Source organism: Natrix helvetica, assembly GCF_964273705.1.
Source record: "Natrix helvetica genome assembly, chromosome: 3".
NCBI lineage: Eukaryota > Metazoa > Chordata > Lepidosauria > Squamata > Natricidae > Natrix > Natrix helvetica.
This window is the reverse complement of record NC_138549.1, coordinates 116643354-116658764: the sequence shown is the minus strand read 5'-3', so window position 1 is coordinate 116658764 and position 15411 is coordinate 116643354. Positions and strand designations below refer to the sequence as shown.

At 37.3% G+C, this 15411-nt stretch overlaps 1 protein-coding gene across 2 annotated transcripts; it reads right to left on the bottom strand.

Annotated features, from left to right (window-relative positions):
• Nucleotides 1–232: 232 nt before the first annotated feature.
• LOC309389275 (uncharacterized protein) lies at nt 233–15115 on the bottom strand. 2 transcript variants are annotated; one of them, XM_081947447.1, is made up of 12 exons: nt 14997–15115; nt 13273–13339; nt 11551–11584; nt 10463–10623; nt 9495–9576; nt 7777–7957; nt 7262–7329; nt 7053–7129; nt 6029–6129; nt 5233–5324; nt 3409–3543; nt 233–2748 (listed from the first exon to the last, which is right to left on the bottom strand). In XM_081947447.1, exons 2-12 carry the CDS (start codon nt 13336–13338, stop codon nt 2615–2617), a joined length of 1131 nt encoding a protein of 376 aa, XP_081803573.1. In that variant the 5' UTR covers nt 13339; nt 14997–15115; the 3' UTR covers nt 233–2614. The 2 variants fall into 2 exon arrangements, with proteins under 2 accessions (XP_081803573.1, XP_081803572.1); XM_081947446.1 differs by having other exon boundaries at nt 14953–15083.
• Nucleotides 15116–15411: the final 296 nt, after the last annotated feature.

Below are 15411 nucleotides of genomic sequence, written 5' to 3'. Positions count from 1 at the left end.
CCTGGCCAGTATATTTGGCACACTCTGGGTCTCTGATTGAATAGTGTCATTTATAATATTGGAACCTGGGAAGTGTGCCTACCCTGTCATGACACCTGCCCTTTGGCATGCGATCTCTCAGAAATCTATGTGCCTCTCATCCTATCAATGTTCTCTAAGGACTTGAAGACTAGTTATTCTCTTCCTAATCCCTCATTGTTCAAAAACTAAACTTCAGAAAAGAATATTTCTATCAAAGTCCAGTTTATTGATAAATACATGCAAGCTTTATTGCATTAATACAATCAGCTACATTCATTGTGATAAATTGTTCCGTCCACTGAAAAAGGACTTCTCTCTCTACGCTTCCCCAAATCTGAAGCAAATAGGTAATGAATGCAAAGTGTGGGAGCAACCATTGCTTCTTCCTGTCACACTCTGAACTATTGGACTATCCACTGATTAAATCTCCTGTTGCTAATTTCTCACCTTTTCTCCACTCCCTCGCCTGTAACACTTTTCTGAAATTACTTTTACCCTGAGATTGGGGTCGTTCCTATTCAAGGGTCTTTTTCAACACAGGATATGTGAGAGATGCAGCTTTGTCCAGTATGCTAATATGTCATACCTACAGGAATTCCAGGGGTTCTGTTAATCAGATAAGATTGAGGACTTCATGACAATTTTAATAGGTCTCTACTTCATGTAGGCCAGTGATGGCGAACCTTTTTTGGCTCGCGTGCCACAAGTGGGGGGAGCGCAGGGGGGTCGAGTGCGGGCGTGCTGCACCCATAATGCAACGCGCGACCCCCCCCAGTGCGCATGCGCGCATAACGCGCGACCCCCCCATTTTTACATTTTTTTTTGCCCTCCCCATGCTCCAGGGGCTTTATAGGAGCCTGAGGAGGGTGAAAAGAGCCTCCCCCGACACCCCGGAGGCCCTCCGGAGGCTTCAGGGACTGTCCAGAGGCTTCCCTGAAGCCTTCGGAACGCTTAAAACCATCCTCCGAGCAAACCGGAAGTGCGCCCTGACAAATGGCTCCGCATGCCATAGGTTCGCCATCACACATCTAGGCCTTGGAAAAAGAAGTTGCAACTGTAAGAGTTGCAATTCAAAATTAATTTAATCTTATCTTCAAAATTGAATGGTTCAGAAAAAGATAATCAGCTTTTGCATTAATCTATTCTAATTAGTTAATTTGTAACTATAAAGATGCCTACGTCTGGAACCTTCTATGATGAAGAATTCTGGGGTTGCAATTCAGATAATAATGGTTTTCTCAAAAAGTTTATTTCCTCAATATACTTTTGTACTTCCATGGAGTAAAATGAGAATCCCATATACTGAGAAAAACAAACTAAAACATTGGGGAGGAAAACATGCCTTATTTTTTAACTTGTTTTTTAAATAAATAAGAATGTATCACTGCCCAAATTAAATTCAGACTGTAACAAGAACGCAAAGACTACACATTTGAGAGGAGATGTAATATTAGAGACCCCTGATATGCTATATTCTTTATACTGTAGCTTTATTTTTCAAAAGTCATTCATGACTTTTCTGTTAATAATTCCCACAACTGGAAATCTTTCACTTTAAAAGTTGCAAGGATGTCTTGCATGTATGTATGATTTTAACCATAAAGTTGTCAAGGAGGAAGTAACCTTTATTGTAATATTCTTCTTTTTAAAAGTGTAGTGACACAATGCAACCTAAGGAAAACCTCAGCACAAATAAGTCCACATGTGCTTTGACATATTTCCTCATTGACTTAAATAATATAGGCTACATTTTAGCTTGGATAAAAACCTAACTATAGCATGACTCTTAGATTTTATTTTAACATTTGCCATTCACTGAAAATGACCCAAGGCATGATAATTAAGAAGCTACACTGATTTCTTCCCCACCTAATCCAAAATCAGTAACCTTGGACACCTTGTCACTTAGACAAATTAGTTCCCTTATGACCCCAAAGACTACAGTGTAACAGCTCAGAGGCAAAGAAAACAAGATGGGCACACCGAGAATTATCCAATAATTCCAGTTGCACCTAAACAAGACATGATGAGCCACACTGTCCTGAAAACTTGTCTACTACCACAAAACTGTAATGTGTATCCATATACAGCAAAGTTTGTCTTAATCACCTGCTGGTGCACTGGCAAATTAATGGTTTCATACATGTAATATAGTATAGGCTCTTCTGTCCTTTAGTAGATGCTTCTTCTTTCCTGGATTACAGATACTGACCAAATTAACAGGCTTTGTAGTTTAAGTTGAATTAACTTCCAGAATATTTTTCTTGCCTATGTTAGGTTACAGACTATTTAAGTTTTGGGGAAAAAAGATATATATCATATTTGACATACATTGGGTTTCATTAATACCACTGTTCATTTCTAGAAAGAGACACTGGAAGCTACTAACAAGATGCACTGTGTCCTTGAAATGATTCCACACCTACCCAGCAAATCCTGACATACCAACATGACATAGGACATAGGACTTCTGCTCCTACCTCGTGCAACATCTGTACAAAAGCATCTTAGCATGTTGAAAACAACTCATGTTTTTTCCTCTCTTTAATTTGTTTCCTCATTAAAAAACATGAGGCAGCCCTTAAGTGATGCTTTAAAGGTCACTGAAGTTCAGCTCAGGCAAACTGGTGGATAATTCACTGCTGATTTCTGCTCTCTCCAACATGCCACCAATTGCCTCTCCGGGGATATTCTCCAGTTTCAAACTTGGTAAAGAAACCTTGTCATCTAAAAGGTACAACAAGTATAATTAGTAAATTTCTATGAACCATTAAATAAGAACACATTTTCAAGAGGACCTTTTATTTATTTATATTTATTAGCCACCTAATTCCTATGGGCTCTGGGTGGTACAAACTTTTAGTGGGTTTTCTTTTCCCCAAGTGATCCTAGTGGGGCATTTGAAAAGAGCTTTAAAACAGCCTGTTAAAAATTAGTATATCTTTGTAAAAAACCAGGATCTTTTAGCTGACATCAAAAGCATAACATATATGGCACAATGAGCTAGTGAAGCTGCAAAGTACTGGAAGCTTCTTGCATGGAGAAGTGGAATCAGATGTACAGAAGCTGGGAACTGCCCACCTTCTTTAAAAAAAAGAAGTAAATTAGAAGGATTAGAACAGAGCAAAATCTACATAAATTTAGAAAAACCATCTTCCAAATCCTGCTAATGAGAACATTGAACAGCTTAATGAAATGGTATTAATCTCTTGGAAGAGAATGTTAATCCTTTTATTCTCCCAAAATATTGTCCCCCCCCCCCGCCAGTGTGATGAAATAGATCTTGAAATTTCAAAAAGTGGAAAAAGAGGTATCTTTTTAGTATTGACTCCTTCCCTCCTCATAGCAACATCATATTTCAGTATTTCAAAATAAAGTAGTGCTTACCAGCAAGTTGTACAACTTCTGTTTCACTGAAAAGTTCATCCGAGCTGACATCTGTGAGACTAAACTCAGAGATAGAATCATCACTACTAAAGGAGAAAGATAAGTCTTCTTCATGCAGTAACTCTTCATTCTTTTCTAGCAGACAAAACAATGAAAGTGATCAGGGATCCAGCAGCAACTCATAAGCAGGGGCTCTATTTTCCAAAGCAATATGTTATTTAGTGAAGAAATAAAAATGTATTAAAAAGACAATAGTGCACTTTGTTCCATCTCTGCCATTTGTATTGGCTGCACATTATATTTTGCAACATGAAGTAATTAGGAAATGTTTTTATGTTATACAAACAGTAGTATTCAAAGAAAGGAAATTTAGAGGTATGATATTTTTCAGATTATATTAAAGGACAATAGTTAAAAGATTATATTGAATTACCATTGTTGCCTGAAGGCCATTGTAAATTAGCAATGGATTTATTGCTTTTCAATATAAAAGCAGATTAAAAGTTGGACTAATTGGAAGTATCTATCTTATTACTATCGATAAAAGAGGGTCTGATATAGATAAGCAGATAATGCTAGAAAACAGATTCAAAATTAAATTATTTTTCCGCCTTTAATTCACTGGGGATATTAGAAAATTGCCCCATCCCTTGCCTGTCCCTCACTGAGCAAAAGCGAGATTACGGTATCTATTCTCTAGCAACCAGAAGGCTGTATCACAGTAACCACAGCCCTCTTTGGAATTTGTATGTCATTAGCAAAAGAAGTTAAGTAGGGAACATAGGATGCTTGTACCAAAAGATCTGCATTGATTGCCATGCACAATTTAAACAGCTAACATTGATTTTTGAAGTTTTAAATGGTTTTGGACCTGATTCTGCCATTATAGTTTGGTCCCATTGTTAAGAACTATAATTTAGCTTAATTTTTAAATAAAATAGGAAAGGGCCCTTGTAGAGAGAGCTTTTGCATACTTGTCTCCATTGCCAGATGCACTCCTTTCTGGCACATTGAAGAAATCTTCCTCTTGCATTATTTTCAGACTACTGAACAGCTCTTAGAAGTTGCATTTTTCTCTCACATCCTCCCTATTTAGAAATTCTGCACTGATGCATCTCTTACATAGGCTGTTGGAAGGTTTTATTTTTCGAAACCTTTCACTTTAAGTACTTCCCAGATTAGAAAAAAGAGCTATATATCAAATACATTAATAGCTAACTAGCAAGCATGTTGCATTGTTGACTGGTAAGAGTTCAGGTTACATTTAAGGTAGATTCAAAGTATTAGTGTGTCTAGCTTATGTCAGACCATTTCCTTAATTATACAATGTTTTACACAGGAGCATGCGCATCTCTTCTAACCAGGTACAATCCTCATGATAGGAGTACAGAGAAAAGCAATAAAGATGATTAGGGGATTGGAGGCTAAAACATATAAAGAACAGTTGCAGGAATGGATGTTTAATGAAAAGAAGGACTAGGGATATGATAGCAGTGTTCCAATATTTGAGGGGTTGCCACAAAGAAGGGGGAGTCAACCTATTTCCCAAAGCACCTGAAGGCAGGACAAGAAGCAATGGAAGGAAACTAATCAAGGAGAGAAGCAACCTAGAACTAAGGAGAAATTTCCTGACAGTTAGAAAAATTAATGATTTGCCTCCAGAATTTGTGGATGTTCCAACACTGAAAGTTTTTAAGAAGAGATTTGGCAGCCATTTGTCTGAAACGGTATAGTGTTTCCTGCCTGAGCAGGGGATTGGAGTAGAAGACCCTCAAGGTGCCTTCCGCCTCTTGTTACTGTAATATTGTACAAACCAGTACTTACCCAGATGAGTGCTATCCTCCTTGAGTTGCATAGTATACTTGTCTTCTAAGCTGAGACATTTCACTTGTTCTTTTAGATCAGTCACTGTAGATCTGATTAAAAGAAATAAAATCCATAGTAGTACTGGTTCCAAAGGAACAAATACATGGAACCCGAGACAAACCTGAATTCAGGGCAGTTTTAAAGAATTCAAAGAGTTGCAGTATAAAAAAATTAAGTATTTTATAGTCCTTCTGGTCAGAAACATAACCTATTTGACAGATGCTGATGTTAAAGGCAAAAGGCTCAAAATTGTAATAGGGAACAGAACAAAGGCAATTTATCTTATCAATCAATTTTCTCTGGATGCATCAAATTCATGGAGTGGTCAGGCACTTTTGTTAGTAAACTAATTATGTAAACAGGGAGCCACCTGGTGGGCAATTGCCTGTTAGTCCCTAACTTAACATTTCCCCCTTTACCATCACATTGTCTTCTGAATGACAGGAATAACCACCAGAATTTAACCACCATGTTCTTCTCCACAATTCTTCATGAAGCTCTACATCAGTGGGTCTCAACCTTCCTAATGCCGCAACCCTTTAAAACAATTCCTCATGTTGTGATGACCCCCAACCATAAAATTATTTTAAATTTTCCGTATTTTTCAAAAATATGTGTTTTCCGATGGTCTTAGACGACCCCTGTGAAAGGGTCGTTCAATCCCCAAAGGGGTCCCGACCCACAGGTTCAGAACCACTGCTCTACATGAACACATGTTCACTAAAGCATACAAAGCACAGTATAGAATGCTTACTTGACAACATTGAGCTCCTGTTGGGTGTTCTGAGTTTCATTCCTTGTTTTGTCGAAATCCTGAATCTGAGCTTTATGCGTGTTTATTAATTCTTCCAACATCTGGAAAGGACAAAAAAGTGTAGTGGTGAATATAGGTTTTTATCTAGCTTTTTAAAAAGATGAACAAGAAATAATTAAAAGGGTATTTTTTTTCTTAAAAGTAGATAGTTCCCCATTTACTCATCTGTACAATTAGGAAAAAAACTAGTATACAGAAAACAAATGGTCAAATTATATTCACATTCTTGTAGCACAACATTATGACTAAATTCCAGCCTTAAGAGGAAGCTAAAAGGACATGATACTACATTATGCGTATGTAGTTGGAAAAATACAATGTATTGATGGCAGCACATGCTCATTCCCATTTGTTTTCCTCTTATTCCATCCTATTTCTGCACACAGACATTTCTGATGCTAGAAGAAAAAACATACAACCAAACTAACAGCAGCTTTGTGTAGGTCCCCCCCCCCCCCATTATTTAAAAAAAACCATTTTAAGGAAGAAGGAATGTTTGGGCAAATGAGCTATGGCTGGATGATTAATTTTTCCATTTATTTCTTAGATTTAGCTAAGAACTACCGTGTTTCCCTGAAAATAAGACAGGGTCTTATTTTCTATTGACCCACAAAATAAGCGCTTGGTCTTATTTTGGGGGAGGTCTTATTATTTTTTGAGGTGCAGGAGGCAGCAAGCGTGGTTACCTCATGGCTGCTACTGTGTTGCAATATTTTCAGGGAGGGCTTATTTTTTGGGGGTGGCTTATTTTAGCACATGAGCTCAATGAGCCAATTGGGCTCATTATCTGGGGAGGTCTTATTTTCAGGGAAACGGTACACTGTGATCCTCCACAGTGACTTCCAACTTTTTTTTGTCTAATATAGATAAGCTTTATTAGACAAAGATTGACTTCACTTTTTATGTGGGGGTAACACTATTAGCATTAAATCATTCAGTAGCAATAGAGTATTTATAGTTGTACCTTACAGTACCGGTTTTGGATTCTCTTAATCTCATGAGTTGCAGAAACTTGATTGTATAGTTCCTCTTCTTGGCAATCTAATGGACAAAATATAAATTTTTTAAAGCTGCATATCTCTTTTCCTCTTCTTCAATAGGGCCACCAATAAGTGGTCCTTTACCTGATGCAGAAGAGAGGCTATGGGAGCAGGAACTTCAAGAATTACTTACCAAGTTTATGTTTCAGCTGATCTATCTCTCTTTTGATGCACTCGTATTCTTGCCATAGGATTTTTTTACTAGAATAAGAAGAAAAGCAGGAGTATCAGCAACAAAACAAGGACTAGTTCTCTTAACTATATACAAGCTCCCTTAGAAAATGAACACAAGATTTAAATTATTAACAGAATTTGAAAAATAGCAAATAGGCTCTCTGGAATTCCAATGCACCAAGAGATAGTAAATTACCCAGCTGTTTTTCATGGGCTAGAAATGTCTGGGATAGACAAGCTCACTCATTCCTAATTATAATAAGCCCTCTCATTAATATTATCTATTACAAGCAAATCTCTGTTAAAATCATTATTAGGAGAAAAATGTATTCCTTCTAATCCAACAGTTTCATGGTATACTCAAGCTTCGACATATGTTTATCCCAGTAAGCATGTCTTCTGGATAATAATAGAAAACTGTTGTTCCCTACCATATTATCCTGCCAAGTTATTTATGCTTATCAAATGGCTGACCTTTCCAACTTATCTTGCATGACGCTAGGACAGGAAAACAGATCAGGAGTACAATCTCCTTCTGACTGATGAAGCACATGTTGTCGAAGGCTGCAGAGCTCATTCTTCAACCCTTCCATCCGGCATCCCAGCAATGATTCAAAGCTACCAGGTGAATTATGCTGTAGGCGATTCATTTCACCTGCATAAATACCCAGAATAGGAAAAATAAAATTAGCTCAGGCCACACATTCTAACTGCTAAGACGGACAACAATATTTGGCTTTAATGTCATTTATTATTAGCGTTAAGTACTCGATTGGAGATTGATTTATCCCCATTTCAATAACAAGTTGAAAAAAACCTCCGAAATCGTACTTGTAGGAGAAACAAATAGGGTAGTAAAAATAAGACAAAATAATTTCCATTGCTTAGAATTTAGGTACCATTCTCTACAGCGATTGATTTTCACTATAGAATACACTATGCACTTATACATGTGTACAGATTTCATTGTCACAAAGTAAGGATTTACAAAAAGGTGTCTGAGGCATTTAATAATACAAACAGAAGCTTATATACTTCCTTTGCCAGTGAGATGTTCATATTCAGTACATGATCAGAAAAAATTGAGAAAGGCTATAGTACTATACTCCAACCATTATTATTTAAGACCCATTTTTGCTTTTATTTTAATATTAACTTTTTAAGGATATAAATGGAATAAATACTGATCATTCTGAATTTTGCTAAAACTCTCTGTTCAATATCATCCACCTCTTTTAGTTTTCATTATTTTTTCTAATAATGGGCTGAAATGATGGTAAATCCATTGTATATTTCTGAATTCAGGGAGTAGAAATTGAGTCATTTTTTTTTCATTACGGCAGATCTCTATATTTCAACAAATAGTAGATACTAAATTTACCAGGGCAGGGGAGAAGAATCACAGGTTTTCTGGGATTAGACAAGCTGTTTGGAAAATTCAAAGGAATGTGACTGCTTTGTTTTGATAAGGCATATCTGAAGATGGGAAAACTTTCAAGCCATTGAATTGTTAATTATTTACTTTACAGGCTCAAACGAATTAGGACCAGGTTGTGAAGATAATTTCCTCCTACTAGAATCTGCTCCATTATCTGCTTCAAACTTTCTTTTTTTTATTTTCTCAAGAAATTAATTCAGTGTGGGTGGAATAGCCCAAGTCTACAGTTCTATAACTAACCTCTAATCTTAAAGGATTATCTTTGAATTGTGCTTTTTAAATAAGATCAAATGGGAAATTTTGGGAAGAGGTATATTAACATTTAATATAAATTTCATTTAAACCCAGGTTAGTCCAGGACCTGCTCAGTTTGGAGAGTTCAGTCTCCAGTGTACCACTCAATTAACAAATGTAGCCTCACTTTGAAAAAGACAACAAATCCCCGTGCTAGGCTATGGAATTCCATTTTGCGAGAAACCCTTTTTTATTACATGCCTAAGGGCTTTCTTCTAGTTTGCAAGAACTCTCTTTTGGTAAATATTTTCCCTGCCAATTCACCAATGTTCAAAACTAAGAGAGTGAACTTAAAGTCACTCTTAATCACCCCAAATATTTAAAAATATTTAGAAAAGGGAACCGGATTTTAAAAAATCATGCTTCTTTAATAGTCTGGAGAAAAGTTTTGTCTCAAAGATAGATGTCATGATAAAGAAAGAGGAACAGCTTTGGAAAAAGAACTGCTAAGCTTTCATACCTTCTAGGTGATTGATACTTTGCTGCTGCTGTTCTTTCTCTTGTTTGAGCCGACATACTGCTTGGGTGAGTGACTCTATAATCTAAAGAGGCAGAAAGGAGAACAGAGCCACAATATAAGTAAACATCTCCTAATTACATGTTCCAAAAAGTTCCAGAATGAAAAAGGTTTAATAAATTGAAATGGTTAGAATTTGGATATTTATATCCGAATGCATCTCCTTTTCACTTTGAATTTCATTCTTTCTTTCACGGCTATCATTTGTGGGCTTTTACTCTATCCTTTTCTATATCCTCCCAACTTAATAAACCATAATATTTTGGCCCAAGAGAATATTAAGCTATGATAACTGAATTTACACATAGTATCCAAACAATGTGCATCAACATTTACTTGGCTTGAAGGCTACATTCATTTGTGAGGCATATGAATGTCAACATATCCAAAATAGGTAGTCCATAACAGAGATTCTGGAGAAGGTAAATGTTTTAATCCTGTAAATAGGTGCTTTCGTCTCTACAGAGCTTAAAGCTTCCATGTGAATCCTAAAATTTCCCCATCTACTCTTAAAAATGGGTTGGAATTTTGACTCTGTCTACTTTGGAAAATTTCTAGATGCCACAAAAGTAGTGTTGGTAGCTTGTATAATCCATACATTTAGCTTTCTGCACGGAGCCTAGAATAAAAACTATGCTATAACTTATCGTTATGAATCAAGCTACTAATACTAAACAGTAGTTTGGAAGCCAGAGCTATCCTTTTTGAGCACAATTATTCAACCGTTTTAAAGCATTTAAATCACTTCATGTTTTGGATAAAATTGTTTTAATTAATTAATTAATTTGAGATCACCAAACTACAGACAACTTGGCAAAAAACTTAACGAAGGAGAAACAAAATGTGTAAGCATCTACTTCTTTATGTCTGTCCCACAGAAAAGAACTATGCATCTATTCTGTATAAATTACCTGGGCTTGTGAATGTAGTTGCTGGCTGATAGTTGAAAGTTCCTCATTGGCCATTCTACAGCATGGGTGAATTCCACATGTGAAATGCAAGGGTGGTAGTCCAGTCTGTGGCTGAGTTGGAACAGGACTCCCAATATTTATTCTGCCCACTAACAAATCAGCTGCAGAGGTGAAAAATAATGAACTAGACTAATCTTGCAAGCATGGAAGCATGAGTGTTATTTTGTTTTAATTGCTGGAGATAAATTCCAGTTGAGTTAATGATAAATATATTTTTCCATTCATCCTCATTTTAACAGCTACTCCATAAACAGGCTGAATCCAAAATGTAATACACAGACGTCAGAATGTTTATATTTTCCTCTAAACTTTCTATTTCAATCACCTTCAAATGGTGACACAAATGGTTCAAATTTAGACACAGAAATTGTTTTTAGTCCTCATTGTCATTTTTCTCAAAATTTATATTAATTGGATTTGTAGGTAGGGTTAGGACTAGGACTCAGTCACCTTGTTTGTAGTCTGATGCTACACCACTACACCAAACTGACTCCCTGAAGTTAATTATAGCAATTTTTAATTGATTATTTTTCACTAACTCCTTTTGCCTTATGTTTTTGTTTTTTTAAGATTGCAAACCTGGGAGAAAGAATTTGTTGTAATTTTGTTAGTTAGTAACCAATGACCTTGAAATTGGATTAAATTTCAGTTTTCACAAATGGGGTAAATGGCACTGCCACTGATTAGATTAAGTGAACATTAAGACTTGTCAGACTAAATCAGACCAAGTTCTGCCTGAAGGATAAGGAATCTATAGCTTTCCAGATGATGCTGTGCTTCAATACTTTCCTTGCATGGCTATTTAGCTTCCAACAAACCAGCCCTATTAAAGCAGGACACCTAAATCATAACTATCTTTTGTTTGCTTGAAAAATATATTCCCTTGAATCTGAAGAAAGCTACCATTAGAATTCTAGCAAGAGAGTTTTTCCCCCTTGCTGAAAACTTTTTGCAATCAAGAAATTATAAAAATCTCTATTTTCTAAGAGATGTCCTGAAAATATATGGAACAGGTCAATCACTTTTACCTTTGGAAGATATGCTGTCTGTGTTTAGATGTTGCTGCAAAAGAAAAAGAAACAGAATGATTACAAAGTTATCACATATTTCAAAACACAATTTGGAAACAATTATGAAACAAATGCAACTTCAAATTGCCATCAAATCGGAATCTTTAATATCATTATAGTTTTGTAAAAACTTGTGAACAAAAAGTATAAGATAGAATGTTTTCATTTGTCATATAACTTTAATTGGCATGCAATAGGAGAACATGCATTCAATATAACTTAAGCCAAAATAACTCATTTGCAACTTCAAAGGAACATTCTTTATTCATAAAAAGAATTCAAAATTGTTCCATAACCACTATCTCAATATAGTATATTATATAATGCAGAATATATCATCTCAACATTAAACATAATTAAAATAGTTAATTCAAGCCTATGAACTAACGATTTACTAGTAGGAAAATACACAGTAGGACCAATCTGAATGAAATCAGTTTTTATCTATTGTTTTATTTATCCACATGATTGAGAAAGTCAATGAACAGTGTTATTATATAATTATTTTTTATTTCATAATACTTCCCAAATCTCAAAATGCTTTATACTACAGTCAATGCAAATATACAACATTACTAATGCAAGACAAAGAAACTTTACAATAGTAGCCTTGGGTCCATTGTCCAGATTCTTAGGGTTTTTTTTTAGAATAAAGATAGTCTCTCTTTGTACCTTAGAGGCAAAGTTTCATAATTCTAGAATACTGCAGAGTATTTTTTTCCCTGGAGTCTAGATGTTAAGCTGATATAGGTTTTCTTGGTAAATCCCTAACTATATGAATAAGGGATGAAGATTTCTCTCAGATAACCCAGACCAGATAAACTACACTATCAGTTGCTCAGCACTTTTTCATAACACTGATGACAGCTGCAATTCAGGAAACATTTGGAGGGCCACATGTTCCTCATCTGTTTTACTGAACAAAGCCTGTAGCTTAAGTTAAATCTTGATATGTCTCAAGGAGTCTACATAATTAATTCAATACAAATCTAATGGGAACCACAAGTCAGGAAGAGGTAGTCAATACTTGTTACATTTTCCATTCCTAATATAAAGGTCAGTGCTTTGTCTAAAATGTTGTCATGTTGTTCTACTGTTTGAACTGAACATGAAAACACTGGTCCCTTTAGTCACCATCAAAGTATTTAAATATGCCCTCAATGCAGATGGCAGTGTGTAGCTGAACAAGCAGGATCAGTGCTATCAAGTACTTGGACAGAAAACTATCACAAAATATATGTTGTGGACTTTCCAGGCTAGTGAAAAATCACCCTAGAAGAAACAGGTAAAAATAACTTATGTACTGTTGTCAACAAAGTATATATATATGTCCTTACAAAGTCACCAGGAGTCAAGCCTCAATTAAACACTTTATCCTTTCTCTTTTTATTTTGTCATTTATTATAACTTGTTCACCTGCCCGGTAGCTGCTATTTAACAATGTTGAAAAGCTTGGTAGTTAAAACCTTCAGCATTAAAGACAGGGTTTTTTGGGGGGGGACGGGACGGGACTACCAACATTTTTTCACTTAATAGAATACATCTCTTAAGGTGTTTTTGTATCTACATATTTAGTATATGTTTAGCATATGTGTGTGCATATAAACAGAATACTCAAGCACAAAATATTTTTCACCAACAGAGTAGAAAAGCAATATATTGCTCTGCAGCTTAACTTGCCTTAATTTTGGCCATGTTGCTGTCTGTTTCAACCAATATAGAACTGAGGCGTGCATCCCAATCCATGCTGTTGAGGAAAAGATGTCTTTTAGAAATCCACTAGTTACCCATTTGTAACCTTGGGAAAAACTTTGGCTAGAAAAAGAATATCTGCAAAAGCACTCAGAGAAAATGTTTATTTTCCTCTGTTATCTTCACAAAAATATATTGCAGCACACACAAAAAAGTCATCACAAGACGCAGACTTGAAACTTCAGGTAGTTCTGTATAAAATCCACTGTAAATTTTCTGCAGAGCAGCCGAAGCATACCCAATATGGAAAATACCACTGAAGGAGTATAAATATATACTCTCCAGAATTTTCTTTTTTCAAGGTCCCTAAATAGATGGAGAATAGGAACTATGCAAAATACTTGCAATAGGTGACAAGTATGTATTTTATGTTCAATGGATGAAGTTTTAAAGCAGTGGTTCTCAACCTTCCCAATGCCACAACCCTTTAATACAGTTCCTCATGTTGTGGTGGCCCCAAACCATAAAATTGGTGTCTCGGTTCCTAAGACCATCGAAAATATGTGTTTTCCGATGGTCTTAGGCGACCCCTGTGAAAGGGATCCCGACCCACAGGTTGAGAACCACTGTTTTGAAGTGTTATTAATATTGATGTACAAACCAAACAGCACAACCAAGTACTACTGTAACGAGAAAATGTTATTATGCGTGATGCATTTCAGTAAAATGGACTGAAATACTACAGTGACATTTTCATGTTGGAAAAGGGACTCACAAGCATTCTTTAAATCACAGATTCAGATCCAGATTTTAAATCACATGCTTCAGAACAATCTTTTATATCGAAAGATAAAACCATCCAGGCGGGTTCCTTTTTAAAAAGCAACTGGGCATTGCTACCTTTTTTTACATGCAGGAAAAATTAAAGTTGCTTCTAATGGGGAACAAATTCTTTTTTGAGTACTTTACGCAACACAATAAAGATGTTCTCATGACAGGGAAAAGCAAAACTCAACTTTCAATAATACTTCTAGTTAGCCGAGTTCACAGAACTACTTCTGGGATTGCTCCGTATTGACCTCGGAGGTTTTATTGAAAGAGTATTTTCCTGATGAGGTGCAATCATAAAAGAAGAACCCCCCCACCCCCCAACTGGTCAATTGGAAGGAAGGGAAGCCAGAGGCCTCAAAAGAAGAATTGGGAAAGTTTGCCAAAAAAGCAAAACAAAACCCAGAGGACTGCAGGAGATGCTCTGTTCCTCCCACATAGTAGTCTGAAGAATCCTCTTACCTGGGGCGGGGGGGGGGGGGGTTTGGGAGACCAGGCAGAGAGGACAAATTGAGAGCACCCAGGAGAGAAGCAGCCATCCTTTTGTCTACCCTTCCCGCCACCGTGTTGACTCCACCTGCTTTCCCCCCTCTAAACCAATAGCGGCAGGGAAGAAGTGCGGAGGCCGCAGCCATTGTACCAATAAGTAAATCTAAAGGGATGACGAGCCACACGGTTCTCACTCCACCCCCACCCCCGCTCCAATTCCTTCAAAGCCGGCGGCCTTTGGGGGGAATCGCATCCTCCGGCCTTCCCTCAGAAACTACCCAGTTAAGATGCCTCAGGCCGAGTCGGTGACCCAGGCCAGCATTTGGAGGAAAGCCAATTAACCTCGCTCACCCTCGGCCGTTGCACCCAGCCAACGGAAGAAACTCGGCAGTCACCTGAGCGATCCGGGGTGGGGGGAGACTCGGAGCCGGCCTAGGAGACTTTTTAGACGGCGACCCAAGCAGGAGGCAGCGGCCGCTCCGCTCCGCCAAAACTCTTGTCGGTTCTGCTCACGTTCGCCTGAGGACCGCCAGCAAGCGAAAGAAAGCCGCAAAGGTCCTCGCCCTCGCCCTCCCGAGGCCCTGGCCTCGGCGCCGATTCGAGCGCGTCCTCCGCGGACCGCTAAGAGCCCGAGGTTGCCCGATTCCGCCTTCCGCTAAACCGCGAAGGCTTCTGGACGGGGAAAATCCGGGCGTCCCGTTGATTACTCTGAGCTAACAAGGCCGCAATCGGGGATGTCCCGGAGACACCGAAGACGTTTCTCGTCGTAGCCAGTCGCGGGGACATTCGGAAGAAAGACAAAGGGGGCAT